Source organism: Bombyx mori, chromosome 10, assembly GCF_030269925.1.
Source record: "Bombyx mori chromosome 10, ASM3026992v2".
NCBI classification, from domain to species: Eukaryota; Metazoa; Arthropoda; class Insecta; order Lepidoptera; family Bombycidae; genus Bombyx; species Bombyx mori.
The window spans coordinates 4,039,551-4,057,996 of NC_085116.1; the positions used below are offsets into that span (position 1 = coordinate 4,039,551).

Consider the following 18,446-nt stretch of genomic DNA (forward strand, 5'->3'; position numbering starts at 1 on the left):
TGAGGTCAATCTTCGTTTTCCCATTATTTTGGGAGCGGACACAGGGGCGGAGCTGAAGCCCTCACCCCCGTCGTCATCGTCCATTAATACGGAACACACTTATGGAATATAATTTTAAACTCTAACACAGTGAAAAATTAAGAAACAATGTCGTAAAAAAGGGCTAAAACCAAATAAATATAAATGAACTTGAAAAAAGCGCCTATTTATTTTGACGTTCCCGCCCTTTTTTCTGCACATTATATTTATGATCCACAGATAAGATTGGGGTGATCTGTGTTATGATCTGACATCTGACTTTTTGGGAGACTTTTTGGCGGGAACGCGAGGAGTGAAGTTGTGTGATTTGTTTTATTTTGTCTATTTAGTGTTTCTTCAGGTTTAAATGTGTAATAATGGTGGTTTATTATCTGCTTAATATCTGTGAAAGTGCACAAATGTGGGAAAATGAAACAAAGCCGCTGGACGTAACTTTTCGGGATCCTCCAAAAAGTCCACTGAAAAAATCTTAGTAAATGACCACCATTTTACTGAGATTATCTTTCATCCCATTTCATTACATTTAATTTCATCCCAGTTGATTAATGTCTCAAATTAATCATCTTCATATCATTTCACTCCATAATATCATTTTTCATAAAAATATGATTATAAATTAAAATAAGACACGACTTAAAGGTCTCAGTTACCAAGTCATAAAATCCCTTAAAAAAAATCTGACTTTTTGGCGGGAACGCGAGGAGTGAAGATGTGTGATGTGTTTTATTTTTGTCTATTTAGTGTTTCTTCAGGTTTAAATGTGTACTAACGGTGGTTTATTAAGTGTTTAATATCTGTGAAAGTGCACAAATGTGGGAAAATGAAACAAAGCCGCTGGACGTAACTTCTCGGGATCCTCCAAAAAGTCCTCTGAAAAAATCTCCGTAAATGACCACCATTTTACTGAGATTATATTTCATCCCATATCATCTCATCTTAACATGTTACATATTTCATAAAAAATATATAAAAAATTAGGCTGTATGGTATGATACCTTTGACTTTCCATTTGGAAAAATAAAACTACTACTTACTTACTACTTTACTAAATCGAGTTTTCAATGGTTTTGAATTTTAAATGCTAAAATGTCTTTACTGTTACAAAAAATTGCAACGAAGCATGTTAAAACATTAATAATAAAATATGAGCCGTGCGTTCTAGTTATATCCAATCGAAAATTGAACATTGTACCATCATTTTACGGTAAATATAATAATAACCTTAACCAATAAATTGTGTTTATCTGCTTGATATTATACAACACAAACCTATTTTGACTATACAGATGGCGAACAAGACCCGGCTCCAAAGTTTTTTACACCAAATGTACAGAATCTATTAAAGAGATTGACTCGGCCAGATTTTACTAAAGTTTTCCGCAAGAGAAACAATCAAGGTCTACATGCCCTTAAAACTCCCAAATATAAGTTTCTCACGAAAGAAGAGCTTGAATTGGAAATTGCTAAAGCTAATGAAAAAGCCGATGTGCTTCTTCAAATACCTCCTGTCCTCAAAGTGAGTAGTTTTCAATAATTTACGTAAAAAATTTTATTTGAGTCCAAACCCACGTTAAGAACACTTTCTGTCACTCGTGGTAATCACAACCCAGCCACTGCTGAGAACTAAGGTCGGAACACACATACAAATATATTGATTCCAGAGAATAAGTGCTATCTACTAAAAGTTAACTGTGTTATGTGATGTGAACTGTGTGTGATGTATGATTTAGCAGTAAATAAGTTATGAGGAAATTATCAGAAATGGTTATTTAGAACACTACAACTGAATTGCAGTTTGTGATCAAAAAATTAAATTAAGCCGTATCTAAGGGATGAAAGTACATGAATGTTTAAAGGCGAATGAAAGGTATAAATAAGCATTGGCCAAGTAACAAAAGTTATTCTAAATTTTAAATTTACAAAAAAATCATTTCAGATTCACAAACCCATTGATGAGGTTTTATCAAGAGACCCAGCTTTGATAGGATATGACACATCAAAATATTTGTTTACCGACATCACATTTGGTATTGCCAATGAAGAGAGGATTATTATTGAAAGGTATTTAATGCATACAAAAGTATACTAAATTGACAAATATATTTATCACCATTACTTTACCTATAATATGTAATTTAAATAAATAACAAGAAGACAATTTAACATCATTGTGTCTTCTACTTGTCAACTTTTTTTATAGACAATATTCATACACTCAGCATTATGAAAATACAAATTTTATTTTGGTTGTTGTCCATGTTCACAAGGAAAAGATATCACTAACATAATATTAAGAGAACAAAAAATTATTATTTTTAACCCACTTCATCTATATTTAGTTTTAAAAATCCAAGAAATGAAACTTGAGAAATAAGGAGAGCACAAAGTAAGTTTAATTTTCTAATTTGCATAATGGGATCGTGGTTCATATATATGAAAAACAACAACATATATAATTTTGTTTATTTTCAGAGACACTGATGGAACTCTGCGCAGTTGTGATCATGATATCAGAAAGAAATTAAATCAGGTAAGCTATATTATTATAATGTTATAATGGAGAACAAAAGCTCATACAATTAGAAGGAAAATTTTATTTCTACATTTAAAATACATTCTTATACTCTTCAGGTGTACTTTCCAATAACCGGACGCAAAATAAGAGAACCACACATGTTTTCTGATGAGGAAAAATTTCACAATCTGCTGGACAGGGGAGAGTACGAGTTTGTTCTGGATCGAGCCTGCATACAATATGAACCGGACGAACCAATATTCCAAAAGATTACCAGTATTACATACCAGCATGTGGACAATAATAAATGTTACAACACATTAAGGTTTGAATATAAAATATTTATTGCCAATGTTCATTCCTTTTTGCTGCTCAGAAAATTTGGCCAGAACTCACTACTGCACTGTAAGAAAAAATGCCAAGGTGGTGGAACCCACTAATATGAGCTTACAAGATACCCCTTACCAACTGTAATTACGAAAGTGACATCATAGTATCCCTGGTATTGTTGACGCACATGCAGGGAACAAATCTTGAGGCAAGTGACCTCATCTGAACACTTATGGTAATAAATAAACAAACGGACTTGTAGCCAATGAAAATTAGATAAAAATAAGTTTATCTGATGCTACCCAAATTCCCAGTGCTAAGATATAATAGGTAGTATAAGTGTTAAGATATAACCTGCATTCAATAATAGTTTTGGTTGTGTAACATTTTTGTAACTGGGTGGGCAAGTTTTTTATGGGCCATTGTTGCTAAACAGAAGAAAGCTAAAAATGTGTCGTCGTGGCCTAAAGGATAGGACGTCCGGTGCATTCGTGTTGAGCGATGCACCGGTGTTCGAATCCCAGGCAGGTACAAATTTTTCTAACGAAATACGTACTCAACAAATGTTCACGATTGACTTCCACGGTGAAGGAATAACATCGGGTAATAAAAATCAAACCCGCAAAATTATAATTTGCATAATTACTGGTGGTAGAACATCTTGTGAGTCCGCTCGGCTAGGTACTACCGCCCTGCCTATTTCTGCCGTGAAGCAGTAATGCGTTTCGGTCTGAAGGGTAGGGCAACCGTTATAACTATACTTAGATCTTAGAACTTATATCTCAACGTGGGTGACGCATTTACGTTGTAGATTTCTATAGTCTCCAGTAACCACTTAACACCAGGTGGGCTGTGAGCCCGTCCACCCATCTAAGCAGTAAAAACAATTTATAAATTATACTGACTTACCAAGCTTACTTAAATAGCTCACTTCTCTAAGAAAGCTATTTTGCAATGTGAAACAGTATGTATGTACAGTAACATGACCTTTTATATCCTCACAGATCAACAAGACACTTTGGTTCAATGACTTTTTACCTGACATGGCATCAGAGTATTGATAATCTGATGCTCGAGATCATACAAAGCGGTTTCATCAGAGAGGCGGTTTTGCTTGCTGCGCTACGGCACGATGTTCACAACGACGTGAGGGAAGGTACCGCGGCACAGTCTTTAGCTCAAGAAGTAAGCACACATTCCCTATAATATTAATGAATTGATAATAGGCCATTGTTTTTGCCTCTGTTTTTATGATATAATTTCGTACAAGCTCTTTACTTACACTTGCTCTGTGGGAGAGAGACAGATCACCCCTCTAAATCTCACCAAAAAGGTTTGTTAGTCATCAGAACACTGTTATCCAATTCTGAAATTGTATCTTATCTATACATATAAATAAAATTGGGGTGTCTGTTTGTAATATTGAAACAATCGCTTTTTACTACATGCATATGAATATATATACGGTACATACAGCAAAATAAGATTTTTTTACAATTTTTATCTGTCTGTCTGTCTGTTTGTTCCGGCGAATCTCTGGAACGACTGGACCGATTTTGACGAGACTTTCACTGATAAGTAGCTGATGATATAAGTTATTTTTCGGCCTTCGCGCTTCGCCCCGCGGCGTCACCCGCGGTACGACAATAACCGCGGCTAACATCGCGGGACTCAGCTATCGATAATAAAATGTAATGTTTCCGAAGCGAAGCGAAGGCGGGTCGCTAGTAAATTATATAAACGTAAATATTAAATACCCTAGTCAATTGTTTTAATGGCTGTGTTACTTTCACAATGTTGTAATCTCTTCCAGATTTTTACCACACCTCTGCTGCTATCTAAACTAGAACGTCTCACTGAGGAGGACATTCAGCTTGACAGTAAATGTATTCAGTGCATAGAGAAATATATAGTGAGCAACTCGACGATAAAGAGTCAACATGAATTAGCGCTGCAAGGCTTCAAAGAAGATTTCCAGCACCTCTCCGAGCTTAGAAAGGGTTTAGAAAAAGCTCATGGAAACGTTTAATTTTGATTAGATGATGGATTGTGCATTAAATATTTTAGTTATGTAAGAAATTGTTGTTCTTTTTTTATTATAACTAACAAGAGAGTTATGGTATCTTGTATTAATATTTTGTATCAGATACTCAACTGAAGTTAATTCGTTGTTGAATAATATACATATAAGCAAAAGAAGTAAATTAACCCATAATACTGATTGCATTTAAATAGTTTGTTAAAAAATGTACTTCATAAACCATTTGAAATAATGCTTCTGTACCGTATGTGGTTAGATACGTATATTACTATGTTATTAAAATTTAATCTTGAACATAACATGTTGTTATCGGTAGGCCTCCCACAAGATGAACCGACGACATGATGCTATGCATAACGTTGGATGCAAGCAGCGCAGGACCGATCGTTGTGGCGAGGCTTGGGGGCCTATTTTTTTTTACCCTTGCACGCATACGAGCATACGACCCACCTGATGGTCACCGTCACTCATGGACTTCAGCAATGCCAGGGTCAGAGCCAAGCCGCTGCCTACCTATGCATGCCTATGTCCAGCAGTGGACGTCTGTGGGCCGATAGATAGATAGAACAAAATATGCTGGTGGTAGAACCTGTTGTAAGTCCGCACGGGTAGGTACCACCACCCTGCCTATTTCTGCCGTGAAGCAGTAATGCGCTTCGGTTTGAAGGTTGGGGCAGCCGCTGTAACTATACTGAGACATTAGAACTTATATCTCAAGGTGGATGGCGCATTTACGTTGTAGATGTCTATGGGCTCCAGTTACCACTTAACAACCAGGTGGGCTGTGAGCTCGTCCATCAAAGCAAAAAAAAATACTTAGATGAGATTGACATCGATCGTACTTATTATAACCTAAGCGCCATTTAATATATACGCAATAATAGGGTATAAAGTATGAAATTGCCGTTCTATTGTAATAGGTACTTCGAATTGACATAGAACCTTCATGGCTTGAGATTTTTTAGTAAAACTTTATTCAAATGGTACCTATGAGGTTCTTCTTTTAAAAAATGTTCAACATTCGATTATCGACTTTCAGTTGGGTTTTTTCATTAAGCTTAAACAAGATGCGATACTTCGAAAATCGAGTGATTTTTGACTAAGAGTTCCGACGCGGAACTAACGCTGCAGAAACAGCTTGCAATATCAAGCACCGTTTGATTTTGGTTTAAGCGCTTTCGTGATGGAAATTTTGATTTGAAGAACGAACCACGTGGAATACGGTCGGTCTTGTGATTAACAATGAATTGAAAGAGATGGTGGAAGCCGATCCGAGCCAAACTACCCAGGAGTTAGCGGCATGGTTTAACGTTACCTTACCAACAGTATTGAGTCATTTGCGTCAAATCAATAAAATAAAAAAATACGAAAAACGGGTGCCTCATAATTTGACTGATCTGCAGAAAGAAACTTGTGTTGCCTTGTTGAATCGATACAGAAGTGAAGGAATTTTGGATCGAATTGTGACATGTGATGAAAAGTGGATTCTTTACGATAACCGTAAGCGAAAAATGCAGTGGCTGACCCTAGGTCAAACGCCGCAACAGTGTCCTAAAGCAAAGCTTACCAATAAAAAGATAATAGTAACTGTTTGGTGGTCTCAGCATGGTGTTATGCACTATAACTTTCTCCGATCTGGCCAAGGAATAACGGCATGTCTACGTGCCAAACTCCAAACAAGGATAGCAAAACTTGCAATGAAAAATAGCCCCGACTCATGAATCGATCTTCGCCATTATTGCTCCATGATAACGCGAGACCTCATACAGCACGAGAAACCGTTTTAACTCTACAGGAACTGCAATTAGATATTATTCGTCACGCTCCGTATTCGCTAGACCTTGCTCCAACGGACTACCATTTTTTTCGTGATTTGGAAAATTTTCAACGTAATAAAAAGTTTTCTTCCCAGGAGGCAGTACAACATGCTTTCACACAGTTTGTAGAATCTAGATCACCAGAATTCTATGGCAAGGGATAAATGGCCTTCCTATTAGATTGCAGCAATGTATAAATAATAATGGTAGATATTTTGAAATAAATATGCTAAATGAAAAAAAAAAACTAATTTCAGTTTTTCAGTACAAATCGGCAATTTCATACTTTAACCCCTAATATATTACATACGAAAACTGAATGTTGGAAACAAAATATAGTAACATGACAATAGTATTAAACAGCTAATCGTAAAAGTAGTCTGAAGTTATGCCTAGAAATAATCACAGTGTAATATATTAGTTATGGTAATAATTTCGAACAAAATATAAACTTGATTTTGAAATATTTCTGGTTCCATGGAAGTCCGAGCTTGACTTTCAAGTTCCAATCGTCAATCCTATTGTCAATATTTTTGAAATGTCATTTTAACTAATATTTTTTTTAGTTACAAAACTAAATAAATGCCCACAAAACGCAAGCTTAGGTCCTTTACGCCGTTATTAATAGAAGCGGAAAAAAGATCTGTAAAAAATGGAGTTCACCACGCCGTGTTTACTTCTAGGTTTGATAAATACGTCGGGGATTGGAAGAACGATTTGAAGGACGGTTAGTGTCGTTCTAAGGTTATTAATTTTTATTTATTGGTTACTGCTCACTGGTGGTAGGACCTCTTGGGAGTCCGCACGGGTAGGTACCTCCACCCCGCCTATTTCCGTCGTGAAGCAGTAATGCGTTTCGGTTCGAAGGGTGGGGTAGCCGTTGTAACTATACTGAGATCTTAGAACTTATATCTTGAGGTGGGTGGCGCATTTACGTTGTAGATGTCTATGGGCTCCAGTAACCACTTAACACCAGGTGGGCTGTGAGCTCGTCCATCCATCTAAGCAATAAATAAATAAAAGTATATATATGTAAAGTAAGCTAGCTGTTCGCATTAGAGAATTACACTATTGCTCCTATGCTATGTAGTCTATTAAATAATATTATCTACTGAATTGTTCAGGGAAAGGCGCTTTTGTCACTGTTTCTGGAAAATTATACGAAGGAGACTGGTATAAAGGTTTTAGGTATGTAGGTGTCGATTATATTTTATACTAGCTGTACCGGTCCGCTTCGCTGGGCATTTAAAATTAACATTATTATTTCTCACCCCCACAAAGATGCTCATCATTGGCGCCCCCGAAACTGGTGTAGGGATTCCAACACTCATATATGTATTAGCCTAGTATAGATTATAATATGTAATAATTTAGTTTTAACTATTTTCACTAATCAATTTTAATTCATTATAAGGCTTCTACTAATAGTCTACCGTCAAGTTCGCTCTTAAATATGATTTATATTTTATTTTCGTTGTTGCGGAATTTATATTACATCGGAAAAAGAAACCGTAAAACGGCTTTTAAATTTATAAATACCTATAGAGAAAATTTATTAAAATAGGTAGGTATTCATTTACACTTTGATTCAGGCACGGTTTTGGTGTCTTAAGTAATAAGCTGCCTGATAATACCTATAAACTGGAGTACCGTGGCGAATGGGTTCGCGGAAAACCAGAAGGTGTCGGTTGGCGTTATTACGGCAATGAAGACGTTTACTTCGGTTTCTGGAAAAGTGGTCAAAAACATGGGTACGGTAAAATGTGGTATTCTGACAACACCTTTTACACCGGGTATTGGAATAAAGACCAGAGAGAGGGATTGGGAATGTTTGTAGAAGGTGAGTCTACATATGCGTGTTTTGCTGTTATGAAACTAAATTGAAAATAATTATAGTACAATAAAAGCTTTGTCGAATTTTAAGGATTTTAACGAAAACCTTTTTTTTGCCTTTGTCCTATGTCAGCATATGAATATATACACGTGTACATATTATGTACTATATGTTATTACAAATTATCATACCCGATCCTGTAAACAGAATGGTAAATAGTCGACGTCGCCCAAAACACGTCATTACGGATCCTCCCGATCCATTAACGGTGCCTTTAGGTACCACAAGCACCGGTTACGGTCTCGTCGAACCCGTCGCTTGCGAGCGAATTAACCCACAGACACAGCCCACTGAGTTTCTCGCCGGATCTTCTCAGTGGGTCGCGTTTCCGATCCGGTGGTAGATTCTGCGAAGCACTGCTCTTGCTAGGGCTAGTGTTAGCAACACTTTGATTTGAGCCCTGTGAGCTCACCTACACGTTAGGATGAAGCTAATATAGACTCTCAAGGCTATCGGCATAGGTAAGAAAAAAAATATTATGAACTTTTCGATATTGTGTCTATGCTGAGATTTTTAAAGGAATCAATGGCAAGTTTAGGTTACTAAAAAAATGTAATAGGACACTACTATTGGTCGATGAGGAAGTAGCAGTTAAGTATATAGCTTTGTAGCCGGAGTTAAATCGCCAATGATGACAATTTCAAGTAGGCTACGTATGCAAGTAATATGAAATGCTTGGAAAAGAGGAAGAGGTAGAAAACCTACGAAACCTACCTAAGAAAAAATGGATGGATTGCGTGAAAGACGTTATGTGTAAGAGGGGAGTGAGCGAAGAAAGGTATATGATAGAGGAGTATACATGTTGCGCCGACCCCAGGTGACTGGGAGAAGGGCAGGAGAATCTTGATGATAATGAAAACTTCGAAAACTATACTCCAGTCTCAGAATACGATTAAAATTTTCGTAGTTAATGGAAACTGGTATGAAGGCCACTGGGAAAAAAATTTGAAGAGCGGTTTTGGCAGATACTATCACATGCACACTGGACAACTACAGGAGGGCTGCTGGGTGGAAAACATCTGCGTCAAGTCAATGATGTTAGATATTGATGTGAGGCAGTATTGTGATAGGCCCACACAATATCCGATACCAATGGTTTGTAACTTCGATTAAGATTCAGACGAAAATACATTGAAAAAAAATCCATATTCAAATCACGTTGGAAATAATCAATTCATCGTCATAGTTAACTTTACAAAAAATAGTTGGAATCTAGCAGAAAAACATTAGAACAGGAAGCGCAGAAAGTGCACTAATTAATACCTATTTTTGGTTAGTAGGTATAGGACTACATAGTCCCTTCTCGTAAAAAGCCATTAATAAATTCACCGGTCAGTGGGCAGCAGCGACTTTGGTGTATTCGGTATACCGAATTGATTTTGAAGCGACCAAAGTCGGGCAGTATACTGCCCACGCTACTCTTGCCTATTTTTACCGCGAAGCAAACATGCGTTCCGGTTCGCAGGGTCAATACAACGGAGACTTCAACCACATCACTCAGGGTTAATCGTATTCAAATTGTTATTTCTATGGGCTACCTACACTATAACTTAATACATACCTATAAAATAGAGTAGGTATATTATTTCTTTGCAAATATGTAATACTTCTGAATATGTTTATTTTTGGGTAGGTACATATTTTATGAAGGGGTTTATGGGATAATATTTACGTTTGAAGTGCACTGGTTTAACACATTATGAATTTACGTTTGCATTTATCGTTCATTGTCTTAGGCGCTTACTAAGTATTCTGTGTAGTCATTTGTGATATTGAAACCGACCATTAAGCTAACCATAACAGAATATTTAGGTACTTGCAAAGATAAAACTTGACCTCGTTTCGGCATATAGGTAATATTAAGCTATATTATGTTACTACTACTAGTCAAAATAGACTCGCATTGCTGGCCGATCTGCGATTTGCCTTTGATCCGATCGCTACCAAACTTCAAAGGATCCTCGCTGGACCAATCTAAATCTGAAGATTTTATCGAAATTAGCCGTGTCGAGGTTTTTAAGGAACATCACATCGACTTCTTTAAACTAAGTAAAAGATGTATACATACTTACACCTAATTAAAAAGAATGGCGACAATATACCGAGAGTTTAGTACCTACGCGAACCGTTCATCAGAAAGATGACAGAGCCGATAACTTCTGAAGAGTAACGTTTAAAAAGTTATCTACCTTGTGTTGACGGTTAGGTTAGTTACGCGGGACCAATCGCCCGCCACTACCTACACGATACAGATTGCGGCTTCATAACAACGCTAAGTATTTCTGTATGAAAATTGCTTTCGGTATATTTTGAGGTTATTGTTAGCATTATTAGCGTTCAGGCTTCAGTGGCAGTTAAATCTGTATTCAATTAGACAGGTTTTTTTTTTTAATTTAGTGTGATTGGTCTGACTTGGCAATTTTCTTTTCCTTCAAACCCTAATCTATTAAAAAAACAGTAGACTTGTAAAGTAAACAAGTGGTAGTCTTTTTAGTGAACTTTTTACGCATGCACCTAGTTTTAATTTAGATATTGTTCTTTATTTAAATTAGTTATCACTTTCAGGAGCAACTTCAGGACTCTCGACTTATATTAGAAAAGAGCGAATTCTGGGTAAAGCAAAAAATTGGTAGAATTGATAAAAAATTACAAACGTGCATTGATAAAATGAATTCAACGTGACTAAAGATTTTGTAACATAATTTTATACACATACAGTACATTTAAAAAATATTTATTTGATATAATTCTTATTTTATTACACAATGTCATTATCACATCACAATTTACATAATAAAATGGATTAAGTAGTAGCTAGCTATTTATTTAATTTTAATTGTAAACAGTACATTTTTATGCCTCTGAATTTGTGTTGGCAGTAATCATACCGAAACTATCATTTCGTTCCACATTAAGATCAGAGCTATTCATACGATACCGATTTTCAATGATCATGTTCGAGATTCGTTAGGAATCACATATTACTAATCAATGCTACGACATCAGTGACAGGCTATTAGTGTTGTGGTAAATTTCAATGAGGTTATTCTATCAGGGCCCCCGATTCATTTCCCAATACGAGTGAAATTTTACATTACAATTTTTATTACATTACATTGAAGATCATTTAATTTTGTACACAAAGATGAATAGTAATTTCAGGTTATAATGCCAAGTAAATCTTTTTATAATTGAAGCCAAATGCATCATTCATGGAGCGATAAGCTCATTAATGTCTTCATAAAAACGCAAAACTCTGTTTTGGTTATTAGATAAATTTCAGCAAATTGTTTTGAAATGTTGTTTATCATTGACATAAAGGCCTTCGAAATTGTTTTCGTAATGATTTGTTAAATGCGAGAATATTATTTCTTCTGTAATTGACCATTGCTACACCACTTCTAATGAACCCGATTAACAAATGGCTATTTAATTGGTGTAATATTCAGTATTAACTACCTACTCATAATGATTCCAAACATTAATATTACATTAATTTACTTATCCCTTCAAATTATCATGCCATATCACTTCAATTTAAATTCAATTCATAGATTATCAACGAGTCGATTTTATATTCTTTGGATTTTATTTTTATTGATTTTCAAAATTTAATCATACAACATTGAATACATCGTTGACCAAACAAATTTATGGAGATTCACTTCTCAACCTTGTCATGTTTAGATAAACATTTGACCGAAAATTAAAATAAACGTAAGTATTTTAATGAGATTATTATTATATTAAGTTTTGAGACCGGTACAAAGATAACAAAGATACACGTAGATCCGTAGCTGAAAATAAACGTAGAAACAACGGATACAATGAAGGCACGTGTTATCGCGCATTCGACGTCGTCCAGTTTACATGTTTAAGTACTATTTTACAACTAAGTACATAATTTTTAATAAAACCAATAAAAGGCTAAAAACAATCCCAGTAAATAGTAAAAAGATCAGACGACCCGACTTTGGTCCAGCAACGTTAAGCTGTTCATTCTGGCGTCGTGGTCGCCCATTTCGATCTGTTCTTTGAGCAATTCTAATTCTTTGATACCTGTCACCGTGACTTCGTACTTGTGCGTCGCCAGGGACATGTAAAAATGTATTGCGAACGCCAAAAATACAATCATAACAGGTATAAGGACCACACAGGCCGACCAAGCTGCCGTCGGACTCAAATCGTAGAATTTAACCCAACATAGTATAGCTATCTCTATCAAGAATAAGATTAAGCCTAAGAGGGTCGAAAAAGCCCAAGCCACTTCGATGTACCAGTGGAGTCTCTCGTGTGGCGACTCATGGACGAGCGCTATACTATGCAAGTTGCCGACTGCTTCGATGTTTGGCAAAATGCAGGTGCTAATCATGAGCGCGAGCATGTGGACTGCGACTAAGAGTGTTGTGCACACCGTGAAAGCGACGAGCATCTCCTTTGGTACTGCAGTGGGGGCTGGATTTAATTGTACTTCGACCATAGCCACCTGAAAATAAACGAACCCATTTATGTTTTAAATCGAAATACAATAATAATACACGTATGTATAATTTGATTATAATATTGAGTACATACGTGTTTTAAATCGAAATACAATAATAATACACGTATGTACTATTACTTAATAATTTGATTATAATATTGAATACATGATTATGTATACCAATAAAAAATCAAATATTTTTTTATTTTCAAACCGTACTCTGACATAGATATCGAAACAATGATGTTAGAATAACCTGGCGATAACTTCGTAGATTATCTCTAACAATTACTACCTATATTCACCCTATAAGTAGGGGTGTGAATGTGTAAGTGTGTTTGTTCCTCCTTTTTTCACGTCAAAACGAAACCTATACCTTCCTGGTTTTGTAAACTTAGGAAATTGACATATTTAAAAAAAAGAAGAGATAGTTAATAGGGTGACACGCGGGCGAAACTGCATTACAGCCAGTAATATTTTAAACACATAATTGTACGATTCATTAACAATAATACGAATAGAAGTTGAACAACGCCGAAATTTATGATTAGTAGATTTTAAACGTGACTTCTCTTTGTCATAATCGATGAGTTCGACGAGAACGGTGACAATTTTATTGTAGTAGTAGTTCTCACGTATCCCTCATGAATAATACTTTTTCCGGTTGAAATATACCGTGTGCCGTTTTCTGTGGCCTGACAAAGTGGATGCGTAATTTAATGACCATCAGTTAAGCTGTAATATCGTGAAATGTGATTAACAGATTCACTTTCGCTTTTATAATATTATGATATTTATTTTATAATATAAGCAATAGTATGGATAATATGTTAGGGGGCGTCCATTAATTACGTGAGGTGTTCTAGGGGGGAGGAGATCAAGCTAAATATTTCCAAATCTCACTTAGGAGGGAGAGGAGGGGTTTTGGCAAATATCACGTAATTATATTTCTCGCAGAAAACGGTGTAAAATTGCGTGAAAATTTATTTCTAGAATAAAATATGGCCAAATCTGAGAAAATAATATTTTTCGTATTCATCCGAACTTCGCAGAGCAGCAGAGCAAGTTTTTTTTCTCAATAATCCAACACGTTTACCGTCCAAATAGAAGTTTTGAAGAATCTTGCGTTAGATTAGAGGAGGGGGAGGGAGTTGAGAAAAAATTTACGATATCTCACCAAGGGGCAGAGGGGTTCAAAAAATTCTCTAAAACGCCTCACGTAACTAATAGACGCCTCCCTTACTACAGTTCTTACCATAGCGAAACCGGAAAGTAGGGCAGATGTTTTGCTGGAAGCCTTCAGTTTCGCCCTACTAAGCTGCAACTTCCTCCACGAGAGGTACGCCGGCGTATGAAGCCCGTCCCCCGACTGTATCGGCGTCTCACCCGACATAACGCACTTGTGCTAATGCAAGACAATGACAAATTAAACTAATTTAGTAAACGGTTTGCGTTTAATAGTGTGAGAAAGGTTAAAGGGACCTTCGTCACTAAGACCATCTAAATCAGGCCTTGCATGATAAGCCTGTCTGGGCTATTTTATCATGCAAAAACCCGATTTGGATGGCCTATCTGAGCTATTTTCGGATGATACAATTACCTGTGAAACTTATATTTGATTTTTGTTCAATCTGTAATCACCAGGGTTATACTTATACCTAGAATTCAGCTTAGTACCACTAAATAAGCTAGGTAACACTAAGGCCCTTTTAGTTCTAGTCTAGAGGACAAACAAGTGTTAATGTTATTAACATCTCAAAATTAAAAAAATCCACAAAAATTAATCAAAAGCCCATAATTGTTATAAGAGTAAGAGTTAATTTTAATATGGTTTATTTTAAATACAAAAATAATTTAATTACGCAATTTTCTAAAACTAAACTTTGTCATTTCCTTTACTTTGTGTTTTTGTTTATCATACGTTAGTTACATTATTACATTTTAACATTCCATAGGTCTGTTGTTAAAAATGTTAATAACAAAACAAACAAGATATTATAGTACATAAATTGAACCTAAATCTTAAGTTATTTGTAGGCAGCGGCTTGGCTCTGCCCCTGGCATTGCTGAAGTCCATGAGCGACGGTAACCACTCACCATCAGGTGGGCCGTATGCTCGTCTGCCTACAAGGGCAATAAAAAAAAATCTTATCAACCACACAAATTGAAAAATATTATTACCGTTTAAATTTGTATGAACTAATCTGTTCTCAAAGGCTCACTATAACATAATTAAAGTTAAATAGGCACAAGTCATACATATTATTAAATAGTGAACTAACACATGGTCGGTATTGATAACTCTTAAAGTTTTAAAGATTGAGTTCTTATACTGGATAATAATTTTTAATAAAGTTATTTTTATTCAATATATTTTATAATTATTTGGAATTTACTACTTTATGTGGTAGTGTTTTGAAGCATTGCAAGTATTTGAGAAATTAACTTCAGCCTAGTATTACTTGACCATATAACTTGAAATAGAGAAACCCATCTGGCCTAAATGAAAAGTAAAATTCATAAAAACTGTTAATCCGTGGTTAAAGATATTCAAATTTCTCATTTACGATTAGCACAAAGTACATAGATAAACTTAAGCAGTTTTTCAGTTAGAACAATCACTTTTCACATCACTGACTGCTGCTATAATACTGCCTCTGATTAAATGAGCCATATAGATAAATTCAACAAGCACAACATATAGAACCCAAGCATGACAAAATGAAGATGAAAAAGAAAATTGTGCTATCATCTTTGACTATAGCACAATTATACCTAACAAGGTCATTATTATTTTGGATATTTCGGCTAATAATTATAACAGGTGCCATACAAACCAATAGTGTGCACTAGAGCTAAATCTACTTATACTATCAAAGATACAGCTAAATGGTGTTTTTTTTTATTGCTTAGATGGGTGGACGAGCTCACAGCCCACCTGATGTTAAGAAGTTACTGGAGCTCATAGATACCTACCACTTAAATGCGCCACTCACCTTGAGATATAAGTTCTAAGGTCTCAGTATAGTTACAACGTCTTCCCCATCCTTCAAACCGAAACGCATTACTGCTTCACGGCAGAAATAGGCAGGGTGGTGGTACCTACCCGCGCGGACTCACAAGAGGTCTTACCACCTTGCCACCAGTAATTACGCAAATTATAATTTTACGGGTTTGATTTTTATTATACACGATGTTATTCCTTCACTGTGGAAGTCAATCGTGAACATTTGTTTAGTACGTATTTCATTAGAAAAATTAGTACCCGCCTGGGATTCGAACACCGATGCATCGCTCAACACGAATGCACTGGACGCCTTATCCTTAGGCCACGACGACTTCGTTAAAGCCAATCAGGCCAAATGGCAATCAGGGCCAAAGTGTAATTTTAATTTACCACAAAATATTGTTGTATGTGCACTGAAAATACTTTTGTATAATGAGATTGAAGCTATAATATAGTACTTCAATATAAACAAAAATGATAATGGGTGGTAGTGCATCTTGTCAGCCTGCATGGGAAGGTACTACCACTGTATATTTCTCCCGCAAAGCAACAATACATTATAGTTTAACGGGTGTGGGGGCAGCTATTGTAATATAGAACTGAGACTTAGAACTCATATCTGTGTCATTTACGTTGTTGATGTCTATAGGTTCCAGTGAACACTTAAGATTGTGTGGACACTGAACTCATTCACTTGTGTAAGCAATTCAATTTCCAAGAGAGACTCTTGTGGAATAACAGATCTTTTAATTTCATTATATGTAGGTAGATAAATTGTGAGCAATCAACACTTGATATGCAAATGAGTATTTTTCAAGTTTTTTCTCAATGTGCGAAGGTAGGTCAGTGAAGATTATGGGAGTCTGATAATTTTTTTTTATTTTGATGGTTGGACGAGCACACAGCCCACCTAGTAGTAAGTGGTAAACAGAGCCCATAGACATCTACAACATAAATGCTGCCATCCACCTCACGACATGAGTTGTAAAGTCCTACCCCCAGTAAAAAAACACAACACAGAACACAAGGTTATCTAAATCTTCACATAAGTTAATTTGTTGTTTATGAGAATTTAATGGGGTTTTTAACTATAGATTCCATTTAAGTAGGCTGTCTAATTTTTTGTTGTAAGAATGGCTCTACAGGATTCTACAGGCTAAAAGAAACAATTTTCTGATTTGGTTAATAACAGGTTGATTGGAAGGAAAAATAATATAGAGGGTAAAATTTCTTAATCGGTGTATTGTGCATATTTAAAATGTGTGTTGTGAAACATTTCTATTGCAAACCCTTAACCTTAATAATATATTTGTTAAACTGAATAACTACAAGTTTCATTTACTTTAGTATGGTACAACACCACATGAATCATGAACAATTTGATAACAATTAACAAATTATTTATTAGTACTTCAAGCAGATTTACCAAAAATACATGAAGTACACATTCACTTGATAAGCCCTCACACCTGAATTTTAATGGCATAATAAACTCACTTTTTATAAGAGGATAGATCTTATATCCTGCTTCAGTGATCAGAGAATAGAATATTCGGGATTTCGTTATGCAGCCATTCAGTCCTTGATAAAAGAAAAAAATCAATATTTTTAAAAACCCTTGTTTGTTATAAAAAAAAGTAATTTTTGAGTTGTGCATCAAGCTTATATTTTCAGTCTAATATTGATTTCAACTAAAAATTAGTATTAAATAATGTGCTAAACTAAAATAAGTTATAATATAGGATATAATCAACCCATCATACAAAACTAAACTCTACAAACTTGCAGTAGTAAAACTACAAAACCGATAGTACAATGCCAACTGAGTAATTAAATTTATCTTCGCAATTAAGTGGAAGCCACAAACAGATAAATAGTTGCAACATGCTATCTGATTTCATACCTTGCTCAGTTTTGGACACCAATTACTAGAAGGATATCGGCCGCCTGGTAAAACGCAGTGGTAGTTGTTTCCACCAGTACTGGCTGACCAAACCGACATACCTAAACAAGTTGCACGACAATCCTTCCTTCTGAGGCTTCGAGGTCACTAGCTGGTTATTACATTAACATAGATTATTTAGAATTAAGCCAACATTTACTTGAACTGCTTAACCCGTATCCGTAGTGCTTAATTTACAGTGCATAGTTTTTAAAACCAGGCGAATCGAAAAGATATATTACACGGTAAAAAAACTAGCTAGTGTTTCACAGTCCACTACCTACAGTTCGTAAATTAGAAGTTGTTTCCTACCAAATAGTGACATCGACATAATGGCTTATGTCAGACGTCAGTGCTACAGCTGGTAGATACCGTATT

The 18,446-nt window shown here is 35.6% G+C and overlaps 3 protein-coding genes across 5 annotated transcripts; 2 read left to right on the plus strand and 1 right to left on the minus strand.

The window, feature by feature from the left end:
* Positions 1-307: 307 nt before the first annotated feature.
* On the plus strand, positions 308-4,963 carry LOC101744809 (small ribosomal subunit protein mS22). The gene is made up of 7 exons (XM_004930331.5): positions 308-1,243; positions 1,326-1,555; positions 1,976-2,100; positions 2,512-2,569; positions 2,671-2,879; positions 3,889-4,069; positions 4,698-4,963. Exons 1-7 carry the CDS (start codon positions 1,126-1,128, stop codon positions 4,911-4,913), a joined length of 1,137 nt encoding a protein of 378 aa, XP_004930388.1. The 5' UTR covers positions 308-1,125; the 3' UTR covers positions 4,914-4,963.
* A 683-nt stretch (positions 4,964-5,646) lies between these two features.
* On the plus strand, positions 5,647-11,453 carry LOC101744955 (MORN repeat-containing protein 3). Its single transcript, XM_004930332.5, has 5 exons — positions 5,647-7,469; positions 7,867-7,930; positions 8,335-8,582; positions 9,544-9,731; positions 11,202-11,453. Exons 1-5 carry the CDS (start codon positions 7,325-7,327, stop codon positions 11,316-11,318), a joined length of 762 nt encoding a protein of 253 aa, XP_004930389.1. The 5' UTR covers positions 5,647-7,324; the 3' UTR covers positions 11,319-11,453.
* Positions 11,355-18,408, minus strand: Orai1 (ORAI calcium release-activated calcium modulator 1). 3 transcript variants are annotated; one of them, XM_012693912.2, is made up of 4 exons: positions 18,131-18,408; positions 17,624-17,707; positions 14,375-14,524; positions 11,355-13,122 (listed from the first exon to the last, which is right to left on the minus strand). In XM_012693912.2, the coding sequence occupies exons 3-4, from the start codon at positions 14,510-14,512 to the stop codon at positions 12,595-12,597; spliced, it is 666 nt and encodes a 221-aa protein (XP_012549366.1). In that variant the 5' UTR covers positions 14,513-14,524; positions 17,624-17,707; positions 18,131-18,408; the 3' UTR covers positions 11,355-12,594. The 3 variants fall into 3 exon arrangements, with proteins under 3 accessions (XP_012549366.1, NP_001128236.1, NP_001166804.1); NM_001134764.1 differs by lacking the exons at positions 17,624-17,707; positions 18,131-18,408 and adding an exon at positions 18,030-18,128 and having other exon boundaries at positions 12,595-13,122; NM_001173333.1 differs by lacking the exons at positions 17,624-17,707; positions 18,131-18,408 and having other exon boundaries at positions 12,595-13,122; positions 14,375-14,512.
* Between the last annotated feature and the right edge of the window lie 38 nt (positions 18,409-18,446).